The sequence below is a fragment of the Chionomys nivalis genome, chromosome 14, assembly GCF_950005125.1.
Source record: "Chionomys nivalis chromosome 14, mChiNiv1.1, whole genome shotgun sequence".
Classification (NCBI taxonomy): Eukaryota; Metazoa; Chordata; class Mammalia; order Rodentia; family Cricetidae; genus Chionomys; species Chionomys nivalis.
In genome coordinates this window covers 69,126,385-69,149,165 of record NC_080099.1, presented here as the reverse complement: position 1 = coordinate 69,149,165, position 22,781 = coordinate 69,126,385, and the positions used below count along the sequence as shown (strand labels likewise).

Sequence of the window (22,781 nt, the reverse complement as noted above, 5' to 3'; positions counted from 1 at the left end):
AGGTCAAACAGAGATATATTTTAAATAGACAGATTGTTAGACACTTCAGAGATCTACAGAATATAGCATTTTGTTATAATAAGAGCAGCACCCTGCATTCCTGCCCAGATCCTGGCTGCCTGGCTAGCTTATGCCCCAAAATAACAACACACAGATTGTCTTCATTTAAACACTGCCTGGCCCATTATATCTATCCTCTTCTTGGCTACTTCTCACATCTTGATTAACCCATTTCTAATAATCTGTGTTTACCACGAGGTCGTGGCTTATTGGGAAGATTCTAACCCACATCCATCTCAGGCCAGAGCCTCATAGCATCTGCATGACTCTGCTTTCTCTCTTCCAGAATTCTGTTCTGTCTACCCCACCTACCTAAGGGCTGGCCTATCAAAATGCCAAGGCAGTTTCTTTATTTGACCAATGAAAGTAACACATAGAGAGAAGACCCACCTACATCAGCATTTAAGATGTTTTAATAATATAAGTTCTTTTTTATATATAAAACAATGAGGCAGGTCTTCTCCTGGCAGCACCAATCTACTTCAGAGAATATAATGGGCACTGAAGAAACTCCACATGGAGTTTACTTTCTTTGTGACATAAGTTAGCCACTGGGCAAGAAAATCCCTTGCCTCAACTGCTGATGTTATGCTGTACAAATTGGACAAGCAGGACACTAAAGAGAGTGACTACAAAATACTTTCAAGACAAAGCAGAACAATCCTTCCAAAATTCTGCTTTATAGGAAAGTCTATAAATTATTCTAGGCCTGTATGCTGGAGATGGACGCCCCAATGTTGCAGAGGAACCTTGGGTGACTGACCAGGCGGCCAGCTGTTTCTGTCATTACTCACAGTTTTTGGAAGTTGCTTGCTTGCACTTCCTGTTTACTCAGTTAATATTATTTCCTACTCAGGTCTCTAAAGGAGTTAAAGACTAAATAGTTATCATTATAGTTTTCCTTATTTACCAGACTCAGAAAAGAAACTCACTAAAGACGTGTAAAGTATATAATGTTGAGAGCCATCAAAAGATAGTTTTGGATGGTAATGCAAGTTATCATAGAAAGTAAATTAGATACAAGACTTTGGACTCACTAAGATAGGATAGATAATGGAGTATTTTCTCTGAATTTGTCAAATGCAAATAGACTAGACATTGTTGATGTACTTATTGCCTATATATTACATATAGTTATAGTATTTATAGTATATAGTTTTTCTTTTATTAGTTATATCCTTCTTTTTTATTTTAGACAAAAAAGAGAAAATACTATGATATTTTGTTTGTGTTTTAACAAATAAAGCTTGCCTGAAGATCAGAGTGCAGAGTTAAGCTACTAGAGGCCAGGGAGTGGTGGCACACACCTTTAATTCCAGGACTCAGGAAACAGAGGCAGAGGGATCTCTGTTAGTTTTAGACTAGCCTGGAGCACACAAGATTGAATCTGTCGAAAAGAGAAACAGAGCTCACACAAAGGTGATCCCAGCACTTGGGATACCACACCTTTAATCCCAACACTAGGGAGGTGGAAACAAACGTGATATGGCTGGGCAGAGAGGGGACTATGAGGCAGGAGGAGACAGGAGCTCAGTGCAGTGTGAGGTTTGGTGGAGACAGATGGAGTCTGGAGATGCAGTCTGAGGTACAGTCTGAAGCAGTTAGCCAGAGGAGGCAGTCTGAGGACAGCCTGAGGATCTGGTGGAGGTAGAAGGTCTCTCTGATATGTGACTCTGGGTTTTTATTATTAGTACCAATTAGAATTCACACTACAATTCCGTCACTTTGGTAAATGAAGGGGGCCGGAAGCCCTTCTTTGCCCCCGTGAGCTCTCCTTGAAAGCCCTTTCTTCACCTGAAGTAGTTCTGCTGTTCCTCCCATTCAAGAACATACCATTACCTCCTGTCCCTGGACAAGCACACACACAGCAGCCTGAGAGAAAGGCTGCATGGAGCTCTGTTGGGGGACAATTTCATTTTAAACACTTCTCACTAATCCTCCTTAATCACCAGGAATGAACCAGGGCAGTGCTGGCCCTTGGCCAGCTGTGCTCCTACAGCCCGGGAACAAAGCCCGAGTCTAATAACCTCGCATTCATCCCTCTGGCAGGGAGACTTTATGAAGCACCCAAGGAGCTCAGTGATTGGGAAAATGAAAACAAACCTTGTTTCATTTACTGTGCAGAGAGCAAAGAGGTGGACTTTGATGCTGTTTTCTAACCAGCAGGAGCAGCTCACACGGGGTCCTGGAGTCTTCATGGCATTAGAACTATTTAAGTCAAAGCTTGAGTGAAGTGTTTGCAAACCTTGTAATCCTCACCATTCCTGAAATAAACTCGCTTCGCTGAGTAAAGGCATAACCTCAGGCTGGAGAGCACACACGGCCAGAAACACCCATTCCAAGTGTCTCTTCCAGAGCGTTGTTTCAGAGCCTTCCCAGACTTTCTCCTGTGGGTATCAAAGGCCTTGTCTCATCTTACAACTATTTTTGTGGCTACCTGGCTAGTTCCTACTAAACTCAACAGACAGACAATATTTTCCCTCAGATACAAACCCAGCACAAAGATATATCTCCAATGAATGACCAAATTGTTAAACGTGTTCCCCATCTCACATCTATACACCAACTACTTGGTTTTTCCTCCCTTCTACCCTACTAAAATGTATTTCCCTAACATCTCATTCCTTTGCAGATAAAATTCACAATCTGATAAAGTATTATACATGTGAAAAGTAATGGACCTTTTTTCTTGACAGTGTGTTATGTAGCCCAAACTTCAACTCACAACATAGGCAAGAATACAGCATACCTAGTTTAACGGAGCACTGGGGATGGAACCCAGGGTTTTGCTTAAGTTTAGGCAGGCACACTACCGATGGAGACACATCCGTAGCCCTTAATTTTACCTTTTTAAATGAAATGCCAACATTAATTCAAACGGGAAACTGATGTTTCATTCACTATAGTCCTAAAGGGATTTAGAGAATAGACATTCTCCCCTGGCTCCTAAATTCATTTTCTGTTTACCAAGGCTTGAGTAGTCTCCAGGAAGGTGATCTAAAATCAGAGGGAGAGCATGTCTTGATTCAAAGATAACTGAAAACCTTTTTTTTCTTTCTTTTCAGGCAGGCTTTCTCTATGTAGTCCTGGATGTCCTGGAACTCACTCGGTAGACCAGGCTAGCCTCAAATTCAGAGATCTGCCTGATTCCGGAGTGCTGGGATTAAAGGTGAGCGCCATCGATACCTGACTGAAAATCCTTTTCTTTGTTTTTGGTCTGAATAAATGTCCAAGGCTAGTCTCAGTTTGTAATCTTCCTGTGTCGGCCTCCCAAGTGTGGGATTTTAGAGCATGTGCATAACATCACACCCAGCTCTTTCCAATCATTTTCTGAATACCCTTGATGTTCATGAGGTTTGTACTGAGATAAAGTCTGAGCCATTGTCATGACTGGCAGTCTGGGAGAGATGGCAGCTCCAGGGAATGACAGGCAGAAGTGAAGAGCTGTCATGGAATCCTTGGAAGGAAGCAGGTACACTGTGGTCATTCTGCACAGTCTTACAGTCAAATCATTCCAACAAGCACTGCACACATCTGGGGGCAGGTGATGTGGGAGTGATTTCTTTCTAATCTGTTGCTTTCATTGGTTAATTAATAAACTGCCTAGGCCCATTTGATAGGCCAACCCTTAGGTGGGTAGAGTAAACAGAACAGAATTCTGGGAGAAAGAAGCCCAGTCAGGGAGTCACCATGATTCTCCCACTCCAGACAGACACAGGTTAAGATCTTTCCTGGTAAGCCAGCTCGTGGTGCTACACAGAATATTAGAAATGGGTTAGATCAATATGTAAGAGCTAGCCAATAAGAGGCTAAAACTAATGGGCCAAGCAGTGTTTATAAGAATACAGTTTCCGTGTGATTATTTTGGGTAAAGCTAGCCATGCGGGCGGCCGGGTGCCAGGAACACAGCCCGCTGCTCCTATTTCTACAGAGTGGCACCCAACGTGGTAATGAACTCCACGTAAAACCTGAGAGGCCTTAAAAAGGACACAGAGAGAATTTAAGACAACTTTTTGCTGTTTGTGGGTTGCATACCGCAAAGAAATTGTCCTGACTCAGCAGCAGGAAAAAACTGGCTGTTTTAAAATGCCAGCTTTCTGGGCTGTGCCACCATCGTGATCTCTGTCTGGCTCCTGCAGGAGACAGAGCTTTTGAATGGATCATTTGGAGTAAAGTGCTACGGCTTGCTTGATGGCAATGTGGACTGCTGTGTGCCTGGAACTGTGTGTGGCTCAGGGGCACCAAATGGCTCTGAGGCAGGAGAGCTCAGCTCCACCATGCTGAACTGTGCTGGTCTCAGGCAGGAACTACCGCAATTACCGTAATAATAGCGCAGTTAAGGTTTAGACTGGGCAAAACACAGGTGGTATCATATTACTTGTACATGGTGCAACTTAAGTTTTTAAGAAGTGCTTAACATTTTAAGAAATGCTCCTGGATAGTAAAAAAAACAAATTATGGATTCACAATAGGACAGATTCAGACCTATAAATGGATCACAGTGTTGGATGAGTGTACGTAGGCTTTTGAGAAAAAAAGAGAGAGAGAATAAAATTAATGCCCTTAAAAAAGGGGGGATAAAGTCCTTAAAGAGACAGAGTACAGATAGTTATAGATTAAAAGAAATAAAGAAAAATAAGCCACGTAAAAATGGAAAATTCACAGAGTCTGGATTATGTACACTGTGTTTTCTTTAAAATTTTTGACTGTGAAGGAGCTAAGTACAGAGAGACATTTCATTATATGGGCTGCCAAGCAGAACCAGAATGGATATAAGGGTATTATGACTTCAGAATTTGGGCCTAAGGATATGATGTTTTGGAGAGGGTCTTCTTTTGTTTTCACAGAGGATGAGACCCTGTGGATTTCTTCTATCCCAATATGGTATGATAGACCACGCCCTCCTGAAAGGTTGCTGTGAACACCTTCAGAAAATTACTTCCAACTGAGATGAACCTGGCAGACAGGTTACACCATAAAAGACCTAAATAACAGTGCCCCCATTCAGCAGGAAGCAGTTTTGAGAGAAAAAACTGCACCCATGTTCCCAAATATTGTTTATGAATATTCTTTTACATTTAAACGGGGAGATGATATAGGTATGAATAATTTGCATTGCTATAGATTTTAAGGTCAATTTTGTTATAGGTATATGTATTTCTGACCTTGATTAAGGTTTTGTGATTGTGTAGTTCATTTTAAAAATGTAATGTATAGTTAGGAAGTATAGGTTGTTGATGGATAATCATCAATAATAGTCAAGCTTGTAGTCATGTTAGATTTTCTGGATATATAGAGATATATTTCAGTTAGATAGCATTCTTCATATCTTTAAAGACTGCAGAATATGGCATTTAAATGTTTTAATAACTTAGGGTTTTTCAGGGGACAATGAGACACATCTGCTTCTGACAGCACCAATCTACTTCAAGAAGATGGGCATCAAAGAGGCTCCTTATGGAGTTTGATAGCCATTTGGGCAAGAAACTGCTCTTGCCTGGACTATTGCATGAGTGCATGCATGATATGGCACACGTGTGAATGTCAGAGACAATTTGTGGCAGCTGGATCGGCACCTTTATTCACCAAGCTGTCTTGCCAACTCAGAAACCCTACTCTAGATGGCCTTATCTGAGCAGCTAAGATGCTGCCTTCCCAGGAGAAGAGACTAGCCAGTCAGGTATGTTTCAGCCCATGCTCAACAGAGAGCACCTTCCAGGCCAGTTATCTGTCCACTCCAACACAAACTCACGGCGGGTTACCATTTCCAAAGGAGTGTGGGAATCCGGATTTGCAGGAAGAAATCACCTAATTTCTAAAATTTGAAATTTAAAAAATTTAAAATTTGATAATCAATCAAAACATAAGAAACAACAACTGTACAGGAAAATACATAGATCTAAAACATTTTTAAAAATCCAAGACCTGTAACCCCTGCCCTTTGTGACTTTGGATTAGTTTAAATTTCCAGGGGACAAAGAAAGACTAGCCAGTCCCATCTGGAAACCGAGAGCTGGTCTAGCACTGGGCCATGCTTGAACTCACATAATGTGTGGACCGACCGCCTGGGTGAGAGGCAGAAGGCGGAATTACAGCTTGACACTCTCCTTCTGGATGTTCACTTTGTGGCTGGAAAATTCTTCGCGGCTGAAAACCAACCCTAATCTCAAGGGTAACAACCCAGGGATTTTCAAAGCCAAGGTTCCTTTTGCAATACACATACATACTGCTTCCTTGATTTGGGTCCAAATGGCCTTTCTTTCCATTTTGCCCAGGGCATAACCTCAATTCCACAGACGGAAGCTGCCTGGAGACAGAGTTCCTTCCAGACAACCACCTTGCTGCTTGCCCAAGAGCAACTGATTTCTCACTGAACTCAGCCTCACTCTGATTTCTCTCACTCAGCTCAACACCTGGATTTCTTTGCTTCATTGAAATTCTATACAAAATATGAAGGTGTGCACGTGAGCAAGAAAACTACTGTCAAGAGTTTTGGCTAGCACCATGGAGACAGAAAGATAAACACTTACGCCAGCTTCCCTGGGTCCCCTTTTTGGGTTTTAACCTTGCATACTGACTTGTACTGATGACAAGGCTTTGCCTGTGCTTGTTAGTCCCAGAGTTTGGGAGCTTGGACACACTAAGGTCTGGGTTTGAATTCCAGTATGATATCATCTTGTCTATAAAGCTCTGAGGAAAATCAGTTAAATACCACGCTGCCTTACCCAGGAAACACTCTTTACTGTCCAACCATCATCATGATGCCATCGCCTTCACCTAAGAAACACTCTACTGCCCAACCCCACCACGTTCTTTATGGTTGGCCGTTACTATCACCGAGTAAGTAGCCCCTATGTTTAAACACTGTCACTAGTCTGCGGCACTACTGGGAAGGGCAGGAACCTTTCAGAAGCAGGGTCTCCCAGCACTCGGGAGGCAGAGGCAGGTGGATCTCTGTGAGTTTGAGGCCAGTCTGGGCTACAAAGCAAGTACCAGGACAGGAGCCAAGGCTATACAGAGAAACCCTGTCTCAAAAAAAATAAAAATAAAAATGTGTAAACAAATAAGAACAAAATAAAGAGAAGAAAGAAGGCGGAAGAGTGTTTCCTCGTTTTTACCCTTCTGCTATTGTCCAGACAGGAAATGTCACGGAGAGAGGACAAGAATTCCTTACCCTGTGTACTCACTTTTGTCTGCCTAGGGTGACTCAGGCAGGGTTTGCCATCGGACAGGGGAATGAGTGTCTGTGGACACCACAGAAGTAGCAAGTCTGGCTGTCACTGAAGGACAGTTCCTAACGCATACACAAGGCAAAGCCAGCAAGGTGGCCAGGACAGACCAGTTTATCAGAATTACTTTAGTACCAACAAGAGAAAAATATTCCCCCACTCAGAATCAGACTGTGCTTAGGTAAGGCTGAGTAACCTAAAGATGATGTAAGACTACACAAGAGGATATGAATAGGTTAATGGAAACACTGCACCACTTTATGTAGAAGACATGGACACCAGTTCCCAAATCATGATACAGAGACTTATTATTAGTTTTGAATGCTTGGGCTAGCTTAGGCTCATTTCTGGCTAGCTCTTTTAACTTAAATTAGCCCATGTCAAAATCTCCTGAGTAAATTGGGAGCATGGGGACCATGGAAGAGGGTAGAAGGGGAGGGGAGAGAATGGGAAGGGAGTGGAGAAAAATGTATGGTTCAATTAAAAAAACACAATACAATACATACATACATACATACATACATACATACATACATACATTAGCCTGTCTCTCTTTATCTACCTTTTGCATCAGGGATTTTTACCTTTCTTCCTTCTGTGTATCTTACTTTCATTGCTTCTCATGTCTGTCTGGTCCCAGGCATGTTCCCGTCTCTCCTCATTCTCTTCTCTCTCTGTTCTCGTTCTTCCTCTCTCAAGTCTAGATTTCTCCTCCTATGTATCCTTTCTGCTCGCCAGCCCTGCCTATCCATTTCCTGCCTAGCTAATGGCCCTGTTCAGTTCTCATTAGACCAATCAGATGCCTTAGGCAGGCAAGGTGAAACAATGCAATATATCTTTACGTAATTAGACACACATCCTTACATTGTTACACAAATGCAGCATAAACAAATGTAACAAATCTTTACATAGTTAAATATTTCACAACAGGTATTTGTAAGGGCTTCTGGATCAGCCAATTGTTCCCTTCTTAGACACCAAGGTATCAATGATGGCAACTCTGAGATAGATAAGTGGCTAAAAGGCATTCTGGTGATATGTTGAACTAAGTATTAGTTAGATATAGAATCTTCAGTTGAAAATGTTGGTATATAAGAACATACTGTCTAAGTGACAATACTGTATATCATGAGTTGTGTAAGAGTAAGAGTGTGCTCTTCTGAATGTCAATTCACACACTGATAACAGTTGAAAGATAAAGAATCAGGGCTTGCTTCCTCACATCTGCCACCCCAGCATCTTATAGACTGAGGCAGGAGGATTAATGCTAGTTCAAGGCCAACCTGGGCTACAGTGTGAGATGTAGGTTAGAGAAGAGTACTTGCCTAGCACATGAGGCATTGTGTTTAATACCTAGTACTGCAATCAATCAATCAGTCAACCAACCAACCAACCAACCAACCAACCAACCAACCAACCAACCAACCAATAATTCAATGACTAAATAAAAGAGGGAAGGCTTCACTAACATGAAACTTTTCTCAGGATGGAGACATCTACCCAGCACACATTCCTGCTTCATTTGAGCAGAAACCAATACCGTGATGAATGTGTGTCTTCTCTCTGCAGAGAACTTACCAGCCCACAGTTGCACTGGTCAGGACCATATCAAACAGCAAGAGTGACAAGCCAGCTGTGAGGACCTGCAATACAACAAACGCCATCAGATCAGCAGGAGTCTGGGAGGCTCCCATGTCATCTCTCCCACGCTTTGAAAGGACTGTCTCGACATCAGTCACCCCTGTCCACAGGCCTCTGCATTTAGCATGGCCTCTAATCGGAAATGCTATGTCCTGTAGTCTACTGGAATCCCCAAAGAAGCACTGAGTTTAAAACCACTCAGAAGAGAGGTGCAGTGCCACAGTTACAGAGAAGCTGTATCAACAGTACTTCCCTTGTCTCAACGCACAGCGCCCAGCTCCAGGGTCATGACGATCACGGGCCTGTGCCCAGATCCTGAGGGAAACACTCATCTGTCCACACAGCTTCAGCTCTCTTGTCCCTTCTAATACCCTGGTCTTTCTAGACTGTGCACGCCTTCTTAGAACCCAGGTGCTTCATGGCGGAAGAGAGCAGTTGAATCTGCAATTATCTGGATCATAGAAGGTTAGTCCTACACCTTTTAGAGCAAGGAAACTTGGGAATGGTGGCCATGGGATCCAGACTCCAGAGTGTATCTCAGAACAGTTGTCATGGAATGAATGTGAACCAATGACCCAACTCAGTCCACACTTAGAATGTCTGTGTTAAGCCAATTCTGGATTCTGCAGGCCAGAGGAGCTACTTTGAGGAAGGTAACCCTAAGGACCTGCTTTCTCGCAGTGAGAGAGTGGGGTACAGGCTGCTGCTGAGAGCCATGTAAGCTGGGAGTGCTCAGAAAACACAGCTACACCCCCATCCCCACCAAGGGGGTGCCCTGCACTGTCCCAGAGGCCTTTTCGGGTGTCACAGTTGGGAACAAGGCAGAAAGAAGATGGCCAGGGGTGGGTTTAACAAGCCCCTCCTCGTGCACTGTCTTACATTTGACATGGTTCTTCTCCATGTGTGCTCAAAATTCAAAACTGGGCTATCTTGCAGGTCAGATGTCTGATTTGGGAAATAAGGCATGCTACCTGTACAAATGTGTTTACCACCTCCTCACTTTCCAGTAGAGGACAAAGCTGAGGATGGTAAAGGCTAGCCCTAACCTGGAACCCCTGGACCTAGAGTTTCTGAAGGCAGTGACCTTTAAGGACCACTGTCCCATCATGCCCCCATTTCTACCTACCAGAAGTGTTTCGTTTGCACTTTCCCCAAATATATTTCATCGAGATTTTCCCATTTATCTGTTTGGAGAAATATAGTTTTATACGGTGTATGTTTGTTTTTGCTCTATCTCTTTTCATTCACACTTTTTTTGTTGTTGTTGTTTGTTTTTCGAGACAGGGTTTCTCTGTGGTTTTGGAGCCTGCCCTGGAACTAGCTCTTGTAGACCAGGCTGGTCTCGAACTCACAGAGATCCGCCTGCCTCTGCCTCCCGAGTGCTGGGATTAAAGGCGTGCGCCACCACCGCCCGGCCTTCATTCACACTTTTATTGCCATTTTCTCTTCATTTGTTTTCATTCCACAATCTTGAACAAAATTAAGAATCCTGATAATCCCTCTTTTCTTTAAAAACATTTATTATTTCCTGGAACAGTGCTAACAAGGACACGTTTCCCGGCACTGATAGGAGGGGAAGATGCAGTCTGCGATGGTTATTAGCTACGCTGTCAACTTGGTACACTGCAGTCTGCGATGGCTCTCAGCTACGCTTCAGTTTGGTACACTGCAGTCTGCGATGGCTACGCTGTCAGCTTGGTACGCTGCAGTCTGCGATGGCTCTTAGCTACGCTTCAGCTTGGTACGCTGCAGTCTGCGATGGCTCTCAGCTACGCCGTCAGCTTGGTACGCTGCAGTCTGTGATGGCTCTTAGCTACGCTTCAGTTTGGTACACTGCAGTCTGCGATGGCTCTCAGCTACACTGTCGGCTTGGTACACTGCAGCACTCCACTGTGACAGTGGAACCCAGCGTACATCTGTTTTCCCTCTTTCTCCACCATTGCCTGTACCTCATTTTCTTCTTTTCAAAAAATGTACATTTATTGAGTACAGTGTATATGTATGTATGTATGTATGTGGGCATCACAGTCCATGTATAATGTAGGTGGTTCTCTCCTTTCACCATGTGGGTTCTGGGGTCTGAACTTAGGTGGCCAGGCATGCCAGCAAGTGGTTCTGCCCTCTGAGCTATCTTGCTGGTCTTCCAGCCACCTTTAACATCTCTTGGAGGCTTCCTTTGTCCATCTTCTCTGCCTGTTCTCTGATTTACTCTTCATGTGACTTAGTCATGACTAAGAAGAGGGAGGCATCCCTTGTCAGGGAATATTTTCCACCAGGTCTGTGCCTTGGCACCTCCACACAGTTCTGGAGCTGAGCAGGAGTCTTGTCTGCTGGGACTCGGGCAGCTGGCCTGACTGTGCCTGTGAACTGTGCCTTCTGCCAAGAAAAACATGGCTTTAAATTTTAAAACCAGTCCTGACTTGAAAATCAGTCTGCTCTAACAGCCACGCTGGTGCCCTTGCCTCTGTTTCTTCCTGGAAATGTTTGTGCAACCTCCCGGCTTCCTCTTGAGCCACATTTCCAGGATCCCCCGAAGTTTTCTTTTTTAATAAGTAAGACCGCTGATGGCCGTGACACGCGTTGACATGCTATAAATCGGTGTGGCTTGTTTCTGTCAAGACTGCAGTGGCAGGCTTGCCTGGCAGGCTACTGTGGAGCTGAGCAGGCTGCTCTTCCATCTACCCCATAAGAACCATCAGGGCTTGGTTTTCACACCTTCTTTTCCTTCCATCACTAATCCGAGCAGGGCAACCTCTCAGAAAGGTGGATGCTGGCAGCCAGGTAGTTGGGCCTGCGTGACCAGTGAACAACTCCCAAAGGCTGACCTCTCCATGGCTGAGGGTCAAATTCATGTCTGCTCAATGTGATATGTTTCTGTACACAAGGGCTGCTCACTCCTAATCCTACCTATGAGGAAGTAAACGCCAGTAGCTGAATGCTCTATGCCAGAATATAAAATGGCTCATGTGTAGTCACTAAGGGCAATACCTAAGCAACAGAAGGACCTCCCTTGACTGATGGATGGAGGGTCTGTAACTTAGAGGTAGCGTGTGACTTGCCCCAGGGACTTTGAGGCTTGTGGCAGAGAGAGTAAAACCAAAGCCTTGTCTCCTAGCTCAACCTTCTCTCATAGCCAGGAACTCGAGAAAGGCTACACAAGTCACATGTGGCTTTCAGAAACCGCTGGAAGGTTGGGGAGACAGTAAATTGATAAAACGCTTGCCTCACAAGCATGTGGATCTTACTTAAGTCCACAGGATCCATGTAAAAGCTGGCATGGTGGTAGATGCTTGTAAACCCAGTGGTCTCGAGATAGGCACACACAGGCAGGTCCTTAGAGCTCACACACTAGCCTGCTTGTCCTACCTGGTGAGTTCCAGGTCAATAAGAGATCGTGTCTCAAACAAACAGTAGAAAAGCACTTGAAAAATGACAGCTGAGGTTGTTCTCAGACCTACACACCCATATACACAAGCACACAATACATGTGAGCATCTACATACACATATGAACACAAGAGTTCACTGAAAGCAAATCTCTCATCTCCACACGTGATGTTTACAGTGACATCATACACAAAAGGCAGAGTTAGGAGCAACCAAAATGTCCGTTGAGAGATGATGACCAGGTAAAGAAAGTAACTCACAATAGAGTATCACTCAGCTTTGAAAAAGAGAAAATGTGATGCATATTTCAACGTGGATATTAGGCCAAGTGAAATCAGAATCCACTCAAAGTTATCTGTCATAAAACTCATGAAGGTAGAAAGGAGAATGATAGTTTCCATGGCCTAGAGGAGCCCAGAAGGGAGAGTTATTGTTGAATTAGCCATTATATATAAATAATATATATATAATAAATAAATAATTCATTCAGAATTGTAGTTTGGAAAGAAGAAAAATTATTGAGAAAGATAGTAGTGATGGTCACACAATAGTATAAATCTATTTAATGCTACTAGGCTAGTCATTCATGGTGGTTTTAATAAGAATGGCTCCATAGGCTCATATGTTTGAATACTTGATTACCAGAGAGTAGCACTATTTGAAAGGATTAGAAGGATTAGGAGTTGAGATCTTGTTAAAGGAAGTATGTCACTGAGGGTATGAGAGTTCAAAAGTCCATGTCAAGTCCCGAGTCTCTTTCTCAGCCTGCATACCAGATTGTAGCTCTCAGCCACTGCTACCATGCCATGGGTGTGGCCATGTTCCCCGCCATGATGATAATGGACTAACTTCCTGACACTAAGCAAGTCCCACTTAAATGCTTTCTTTTGTAAGAGCTGCCTTGGCCCTGGAGTCTCTTCACAGCAACAACAGTAACTAGGACATCACTCGAGAATGCTTAAGTTACAGAAGGCATGGCTCAGCAGTCAAAGCGTTTACTGTGCAAGTGTGAGGATCTGAGCTCAGATTCCCAGAACCCATGTAATTGTCAGGTGAACATATCATCCTGCCTGTACTTCCATACAAACGGTGACACAGGAGCCCCAGAACAAGCTGGCTGGCACGATCAGCCTCGAGGTTGACCTTGCCTCTGTGAATGAGGGGAAAATGCAACAAAGGATGATTTCCCAATGTTGCCCTTGGCCCTCTACATGTTCAGGCACACATACACATGAACAACGGAAAGAAAAAGAAAGGCTAAGACAATAAATCTATGTTTATCAGAGAGACAACAGAGAATTTAGTTCCCAACTCCCCAGTGCCAACCAGTCACAGAACAGTCATGCTAACAGAGACAGCAAGCACAGATTTTCTTGCCCCTCTCCTATTGTTTGCTAAGTACCAGTTGTGGGAAAGCATTGATTCTGATGCCTGCTTGTACCAGGGGCATCTTGAATGTCTTGATTTTTTTCTGCTATAACAGAATGTGTAATTTACAAAGAAAAAAATTAAGATGGATATGGCAATTAAACTTGGCCATGGTAGGTGAAGGCAAACAAAACCATGGTTTAATATTTATTTATTTATCTATCTATCGATCTATTTTCAGGGTGGGGGAACATGTGCCACAGTTCATTTGTGGAAGTCAGAGGACAAGTTGTAGGAGTTGACTCTCTTCTTCCACCATGTAGGTTTGGGGAATTAATTCAAGTTTCAGAAGCAAGCATTTTTTTTTTCAAACAGGATTTCTCTGTGTAGCCATGACTGTACTGGAACTCACTCTATAGAGCAGGCTGGCCTTGAACTCACAGAGATCCACCTGCCTCTGCCTCCTGAGTGCTGGGATTAAAGGTGTGTGCCACGACACTGCAGAAGCAACTACCTTTACCAGTTATGACAGTTAGTTGTAACTATTACTTGATACAATGCCTAGGTTAGGTTAGCCTGTGGGCATGTCTGTGGGGTCTTACGTTAACTAAGGTGGGAAAACCTGCCCGCTGTTGGAGGCACCATTCTCTGGGCAAGGAGTGGAAAGGAAAACAAGTAGGCACACATTCATTCTTTTCTGTTCTTGAGTGTGGACATAATGTGGCTGGCTATCTCAAGACACCCGTGTGGTCTCACAGGCAATAACCTGAAATCATGGTTTATAAACCCGTTTCCTCTAAGTGGCTTTTGTCAGAGTATTCCATCACAGCAACATGAAATGAAACTAAGACACCCACTGAGCTCTGTCACTAGTTCCCCATAACCTGCCATAAGAATCTAAAACTAAGGCCAGGGTTAGTGGATAAAGCACTTACTGTGCAAGACCGGAGTTCAGATTCCCATAACCCATGGAAAGTCAGGGAAGCATGATGGCCACCTTTAATCCTAGTATCTGGTGGGTAAAGATGGCATCCTTGGGGCAGACTGGCTACTCAACTAAGCAAGCCAGAATTGGTAAGCTCACGGTTTAGCAAGAGACCATGTCTGAACAAAAAAGTGGGAATGAATGAGGAAAACAGTATCAGCCTCTACCACATGTACACACGTGCACATAAGTATGAAGTATGCATGTACACCTCTCTCTCTCTCCCCCTTTCTCTCTCTCTCTCTCTCTCTCTCTCTCTCTCTCTCTCTCTCACACACACACACACACGCACGCACGCACGCACGCACTTGCAAAACAAACACAAAACCCAGAGCAGAGACCTGTTTGGTTCACAGTGGGCTGGAGGTCAGGGGTCAAGAATATGACAACAGCATCTAGAGTGGCCTCCATGCTATGCCATGCTACGACATAAGGGCAATCGAGACAGGGCAAAGAAACTGAATCAAATTCAACCTTTTCCTCAAGAGCCCAAGATAACCACTTCCAGAACAGCATCACCTATGAGGGAAAGCCTTGTGAACCTGCAATGGCATTAACTTTCATCATGATTTGGAGGGGACAGTCAAACTACAGAGCTAGTGACCTGGGGAGTTAGCACTGGGGCTGAGAACATGGGGGTGTTCCTCATGCTCCATCTTATACTGTGCGCCCCCAGGCTACCTGGTCCATAGAATGGAATGCAGCCTTCACAGTGACTCTAGAGCTACCTCAGTTTCCCTCCTATTGCTCCACACTTTCTCTGTTCTCCAACCCATAGGAGACGCTTCCTAGCCTGCTAGGCTCTGGCCAGTCCTTGGTCTCTGGACTACAACCATAAACCAGAGTCCTTGGACTGAACTCAATCTGAGTTCTAATTATGACTACTTGACTACATCTGAAATGAGGGATTTTTTTTCTTGCTTAACTTGAAGTAGGAAGCTCCACTTCTAATCCTGATCTTGAGATGGGAAGACACCTGCCTTTAATCACACCTTTCTTCTGGGCCACACCTTCAGCTCAAAGCCTATATAAGGACAGGGAAGAGGGGAAGCTCTTGCTCTTTGTCTGCTGGCCTTAGCCTTGTTAGCAAGTGCACTCCTTCGCTGACGTTAGAGCCTACATCTTCGGGACTCAGCGTCTACTGAAGATTCCCTGAGACATTCAGCTTTGTGGACTGAGCAACTTCTGGATTCTTGGACTTTCTGTTCATAGGCAGCCATGGTCGGATTAGCTGGACCACAGCCTGTGAGTCATTCAAATAAATCCTTCTTCTATATACAGAGAGTCATTCTGTTTGTTCTGTTACTCTAGAGAACCCTGGATTTCTGGCCCTATATTCTACCTGCTATTTTCAGAAATAATGAAACTCTTATCCCTCAGTGGAGCTCCCAAATTTCACTGCCTCCGCTCTTTCCTTGCCCTGGACTTTAGGAAAGCACTAGGGACTAGGTAAGTTGTCCATGTTCCTTTCACCTGAGCAGCAGGCAGTTCCTGTGCCGTTCACACACAGTCGTGATTAGAACTGAGCTTCCGATATTCCTGAGCTGAGTCCAGAGGTTAAGGACCCTACTGGAGTAACCATCTTTCAACCTTTTCAATACCTCCAACCACCTTTCATGCAATAATATTGCCGAAGCTAAAAGAAAGCACCTCAAATGAACTACATTCTGTCCTTCAAAAGTGTCAGGAAAAGCATCTGCATTCCTCTAAGAGCTCTTGAAGTGGCTAAAGCTGCCCCTTGTGGAAGGCTTCCAACTGCTCTCAGAATTTGCCATCCAGAAGATGTAAGAAATGGTCATTAATGCTAATTGCTGTTCCTGCTTTTAAAAAGCAGTTTTAGAGACACGGGCTCTTCCCAGAGAAGAAAGGATCTTGTCAGCTCCACATGCCCCTGAAGCCCTGAGTAATAAGCACCTCATCCCACCACAGGCGCAGCCCGAGCCAGCAGCGGCAGAACTCACTGCAACATGTAATGGGAGCTGCGGGCTGTGTTCCTGCCGCCCCAGCTCCTGGTTGCCTGGCTAGCTTATGCTCCGAAATAACAACACACAAACTGTATTCTTTTAAACACTGCTTGGCCCATTAGCTCTAGCCCTTACTGGCTAATTCTCCTATCCCGATCAACCCATCTCTAATAATCTGTGTAGCACCAGTCTTACCAGGAAAGATTCAGCATGTCTGACCAGGTGGCTTGCTTCATCGCATCTGCCCTGGGGAGCAGCTGCATGGCATCTGAGCTCACTTTCTCTTCCTCCCAGCATTCTGTTCTGTTTACTCCACCCACCTATGTTCTAACCAATGAGGGCCAAGCAGTTTCTTTATTATTTAACCAATGACCTTCCTCCATCAGCAACACGCAGCGTCAGGCTTTGATCTTCTTGGCTTTGTCAATGGGTATCATAACTTTTGTGTTATTTAAACAAATTTTGCTATTTAAAGTGGGTCAAGTTTGTTTTTCAAACATTCATTTCAAACCTAAGGTGGGGTGGGGTTAGGGAAGATCAGTGGGGAACTTGCCAGACAGTGAGATAATTGGGGGGAAAGTTGGAGATTCCGAGTCCCTGTCTGTTGTTACTTAGATACACATGATTCCTTTGGCTGTTGTTTTTGAGACAAGATCTCACTATGTAGCAGGCTGTCCTGGAACTCACTATGTAGACAAGGCTGGCTGTGAACTCCCAAAGGTCAGCCTGCCTCTGCCTCCTGAGTGCTGAGGTTAAAGGTGGGTGTACTATGCCCAGCTGTCACAACTCTGAAGAAGAAAAGTAATACACACCACTGCCTGCTTCTGCCCCAGACACCCCTTAGCTAGTTCCCCAGACAGTCTCTAAGCATCACCCTTTCCTCAGTATGTTCCCCTGCTGGAGCCATCTCAAGGCCCTCCCTACGCAATTCCTGCTCACCTCCCAAGAGTCCATCCCTAGAAAGCCTTTCCTGAACTTGACCCCATGCATGTATTGTTTCTTCTCTGCGTTTCCATGGTCCCTTGCCACACACATGCCATACTCTACTCCAACATGGTCTGGTCCCCTAAGCAGTGTGTGTGCTAATCAGCTGTGTGTGCTCAGAGGCTAACAACAGAGATCTGCATGGGACGGATGCCTCATGAGCTTCGTGTGACTGCACTGGATCATCAAAGTCGGGAAAATAGTCTGTGACATCACAACACTGATCAGTTAAAATCCTTCACAGATGTGGGGTGACTAAGATACCCCCGGTCCCTCACTGCTGACTAATTATCTCCACAGAAAGGATTGAGATCACCCTAATGCCAAGTCAAACATGGCAGGAAAGGTTCTCACGGAGTCCTGGACTAACTGCGGCAGAGGGATGCAGGGATGCAGTCTCACTGTTGGGTTTCATGGGTGGAAACTAGGAGGAAACATTTCTCAAAGGAAGGCATGGAAAGTTCTGACAGATGGACAGACGGAACAAAAGGTATCCTTTTCTTCTTTCCATGTATATTTTACATACGCATGTCCATGTGTGTGTCCGTGTGTGTGTGTGCAGTCCAGAGACTGACATCATGTATTTTCCTCTTTCACCTATTCTTTGAGGCAGTGTCTCTTAACCAAACAGAGCTCACCAGTATAGCCAGTTGCTGGACAGTTTGTTCTTGGGATCCCCTGCCTCTGCCTTCTGAGGTTAGAAATAAGGTGACTATCATGATCACCTAGCATATATGGGAATCCACTGCTTGTCCTCATGCTGTGTGACAAGTGCTTAACCCCTGAGACATTTCCCCAGTTCCAAAGCGTAGTTCCAGACAAGCTGTACCAGTGTCACCTGAGAGGTTGCAAGAAGTGCAGTAGTTCAGACCCCATCCCTACAGAACGTGCTCAGAGGACACTCAGAATGGGAGTCTGTTCCAACTGCCTCCAGCTGCTCTCCAGGGACAAGATGAGCATTCTCAAAGCACCTGTCCAGGGCTGCAGAGCCTTAAAGGTCTATGACAAACAGTCCTGGAGTCTGCCCTGCTGACTCACATAGGGATGCCCCAAATCGAGCTTATTGCGAAGTGCAAGTGGAAATCTAATACGACATTAATAACTTGCTGGGCAGTAGTGGCACATGTCTTTAGTCTCAGCACTTGGGAGACAGAGGCAGACAGATTTCTGAGTTCAAGGACAGCCTGGACTACAAAGCAACTTCTAGGACAACCAAGGCTACACAGAGAAACCCTATCTCAAAAAAAAAAATTAATGTGCCAGAATTTGTTGCCTCCCCATGAGAGCCCTTACCCACTGGGAGGAGTGGATGGAGTGTGGGCAGGGGAGAGGGATGGGGTGTGGGGGGAGGAGGAGTAGGGGAAGAGCTGTGGTTGAAATGTAAAATAAAATTTTAAAAAGTAAATAAATAAATTAAAAAGAGAAATTCAAACTATTCAGAATAACCAAAAAACTAATACTTTAAATTAAAAAATAATAATAGTAAATTACAAAATAACTTAAGAGCAGGCTTTTTGCACTCCCTCCCACACCCAAGGAATTCTTCTATGTTCTCCAGATGGAACCACAGCTAAGACTAGGAAATTATTTGACATCCATTAAATATCCAAATAATCCTTACTATTCACCCTGTGACTTATTACCATGACCAGTAAGTATAATTATTAATGAGCAAGAACTCTAACTAGCAGACCTGACTATTAACAGTACTTGATATTGCTCATTAAAATATATGGGTTGTTCACTTTGCCAACCTTGTAAGCATAGTGGTGTTGAGAACAGAGATAAACAAAATGAGGCTGAGCCCACATGAAGGGAAGACAATTTCCTGTAGAGAAACATTTTTCAAACACCTGTATTTTATGAGAGAAGAAATCAAAGAACAGAATTAGGGAAATGTAATATGGATTTCTAGGTTGAGGTGAGGAAGAAAGCAACCAATGTAAGGGGAGTGAAATGCCCAGGAGAACCAGGGCCAGGACCCCTGCTCCAGTCTCTGATGGAGGGAGGGGAGCCCACTGTACAGATGAACAAACTGGGGTCCACAGCAGACAACCACCCCTGATCACAGCACAGTTTCTTGAGTCCTGGGCCAAGCTCCCTCTGCTTGTACAGCAAGGTGACCCTCCACAGTAGCTCTGTAGACCAGACTGGCCTCAAACTCACAGACATCTGCCTGCCTCTGCCTCTGCCTCTGCCTCCTGAGTGCTAGGATTAAAGGTGTGCGCCACCACTGCCTGGCTTCATCAGGACTTTTTAGGGCCAGGTTTGACATTCTTAAGAAATTCTCCTATAAGTATTATAATAAGATAGAAGTAGATCCCTGATTATTGATATTACTAATTTAAGTGTTGCTATATTAGTAATTTAAGTAAGAGATCCACACAGTTGTCAACAGCACAGAACCACTTGGTAACACAGATGTGTAAGGCAGACTCGGTAAGACAAGCCATCATCAGTACTGTCTCTGTCAGTGCTGTGGGCTCCCTCACCACACCCTTTTACTTTCTCCCCAGAGAGGTATGAGGGCCCCAGTTTCTTGCCAGCCTTGTTATGATCTGTCTTTTTAACCACTGCCACCTAACGGGTGGGAGGTATCTTGGACTTGTGCTTTTCTGTTGGTTGATGATGGTCAGCGCTGTCTCATGGGCTCATAGGCCATTCGTTCATCCTCCTTGGAAACCTGCCGTTTAGATTCTAGACCCATTTTAAAGATTTTATCTTTCACTATTGAGACGTAAGAGTTACTTACACATTCCAGATTTTTAAATTGGTGTGTGTGTGGGGGGGGGGGTGCACACGAGTTCAGTGCTGCAGAGGCCAGAAGAGGTCATCAGTGTTTGGAGCTGTGAGCCGCCCTATCTGGGCAATGGGAACTGACCTTGAGACCTCTGTAAGGGCAGGAGGCACCGTTAATGATTGAGCCATGTCTTCAGCCCCACTTCTTATCTAAGTGCGGGTCCCATGTCAGACATACAATTTTCCCGAGAGTGTCTTTCTCAGCTCAGAGTTTTTAATTTGAACAGCCCCCACATGAGCTGCTTTTCTTCTTGCTTGTGCTTTGGTCTCATAGCCATGTTTTAAGTAACAGGAATTCTAAATTACTGTTTCATCCAACATCTTAATTAACATGATCCACACATAGCAATGGAGCAATTCTCCATGTGTTCTTCGAATATGCAATATGAGCTTTCTAAACCATACACTAAGTCAGCTGATATTAGGGAACTGGCCAGTATGATATTAGGGAACTGGCCAGTATGCTCTAGCACATGAGTCCTTCCCTAACTCGGAAGACATCTGATTAGGCTATCCAATGAGCATGAGAACACAAAACTCTAGTAAACCACACACAGTGTGTAGTGATTTTGGAAATGTTAGTAACCACGTCTCTGATACAGGAAGAGAGGGACGGAGGGGGAGCTGACCCGCCTGGCCCCTGTACTTTATTTATTTACTTCTTTGTCCATTGCATTCAGCATTTTCATTAAAATGTCAGTCTTTAGCCCAAAGCTGTTTCTTCAGTTTGAAGCAATTCCCTTCTTCTTTCCTCCCCTTTTTTCTTTCTTTTCTCTTTTTGTGGTGTTTGATGTTGAAATGAGGCCCTTCACATGCAAGGTTAATCTCTGCTCCACCGCTGTGCTACAACACTGCTAATGCCAGTACGTGGAGCACTTGTGGCTCTGTCCCTGCTGTCGTTAGGCACACTTACCAATTCAGTCCTCCTCTATATCTTTTTGTTCTGTTTTTGATTTTTTTTTTTTGAGACAGGCTTTCTCTGTAGCTTTGGAACCTGTCCTGGAACTCACTCTGTAGACCAGACTGGCCTTGAACTCACAGAGTGATGTGGGAGTGTCATATCAATCTGTTGCTTTCATTGATGAATTAATAAAGAAACTGCTTGACCTGATAGGTTAGAACATAGGTGGGTGGAGTAAACAGAACAGAATGCTGGGAGAAAGTGAGGCAGACGCCATGCCTCTCCTCTCTAGGGCAGATGCGATGAAGCTCCGACCCAAGATGGACGTAGGCTAGAATCTTCCTGGTAAGTCACCACCTCGTGGTGCTACACACATCAATAGAAATGGGCCAAGCAGTGTTTATTTATTTTTTTTAATATTTATTTATTATGTATACAATATTCTGTCTGTGTGTATGCCTGATAGCCAGAAGAGGGCACCAGACCCCGTTACAGATGGTTGTGAGCCACCATGTGGTTGCTGGGAATTGAACTCAGGACCTTTGGAAGAGCAGGCAATGCTCTTAACCTCTGAGCCATCTCTCCAGCCCCCAAGCAGTGTTTAAATGAATACAATTTGTGTGTTGTTATTTCTGGGGCATAAGCTAGCCAGGCGGCCGGGAGCCGAGCAGCAGGAATGCAACCCACTGCTCCTTTCTACAATAGGGATCTGCCTGTCTCTATCTCCTGAGTGCTGGGATTATAGGTGTGTGCCACCACTGCCTGGCTGTTCTCCCTATCTTTGCATGTGAATGTTCTTTGTAAAATACCTACAGAGTCTCCAGGCAGCACCTTCTACCAGGAAGCATTGCCTCCTACAGGGCATGGGTTCAAGTCCATCTGGAATGGTAGATGGGGGGAAGGGTACAGATGGACTCAGAGATGGGGTGCAGCTCTAGTAAGTTGGTCCCCTCGATTTTATCTAGTCCCTCGAAGCTGGATCTCCAGACTCAGGTTTAGGAGCTTGGTGAGTGTCTGTCTCCTCATTCATGAAAGGTCTGCCTTTTTGTGGTTCTGAACTTGGCTGTTTTAAGCTCCTCCACCCCATCCCATTCCATCCTACCCCATCCAAACTGACAACTATCTAAACTCCTTGAACATTTACTGCAGGTACCTTCTAGAAGGATTCTGACCCACAAGACTGAATTTCTCCATTGCCTTTCTAGGCTATGCTGCGGCCTCCAAGCTGCCTCAGAATCTAGCAAACATCTCATAGGAAAGCTGAACTTGCCTTTATGGCTCCTCCAGTTTCCAACCCTTCAATAAATCCACTGTCTATCAAAAGTTCTACTATTTTCTCCTTCCCTGAGAATATGTCCTCTTGAACCAAACATCTCTAGCTCACAGGCAGAAAGAGCACATACCTTCCCTCCTTGCTCACCGCTACCATAAAGATATGAGTCTGTGCTACTCCATATACCTAGG

General features: G+C 44.5%; 1 protein-coding gene across 6 annotated transcripts in view; it reads right to left on the bottom strand.

Annotated features, from left to right (window-relative positions):
- Tmem241 (transmembrane protein 241) overlaps nt 1-22,781 on the bottom strand; it is a 144,962-nt gene that overhangs the window by 9,818 nt on the left and 112,363 nt on the right. For 4 of the 6 annotated variants that reach the window (XM_057789223.1, XM_057789228.1, XM_057789224.1 and 1 more), the window contains one exon: nt 8,868-8,932. In XM_057789223.1, coding sequence (XP_057645206.1) covers nt 8,868-8,932 — 65 coding nt within the window. Of the gene's footprint in view, nt 1-8,867; nt 8,933-22,781 lie in introns of those variants that run through there. The other 2 variants (XR_009058309.1, XR_009058312.1) reach the window with 1 other exon arrangement.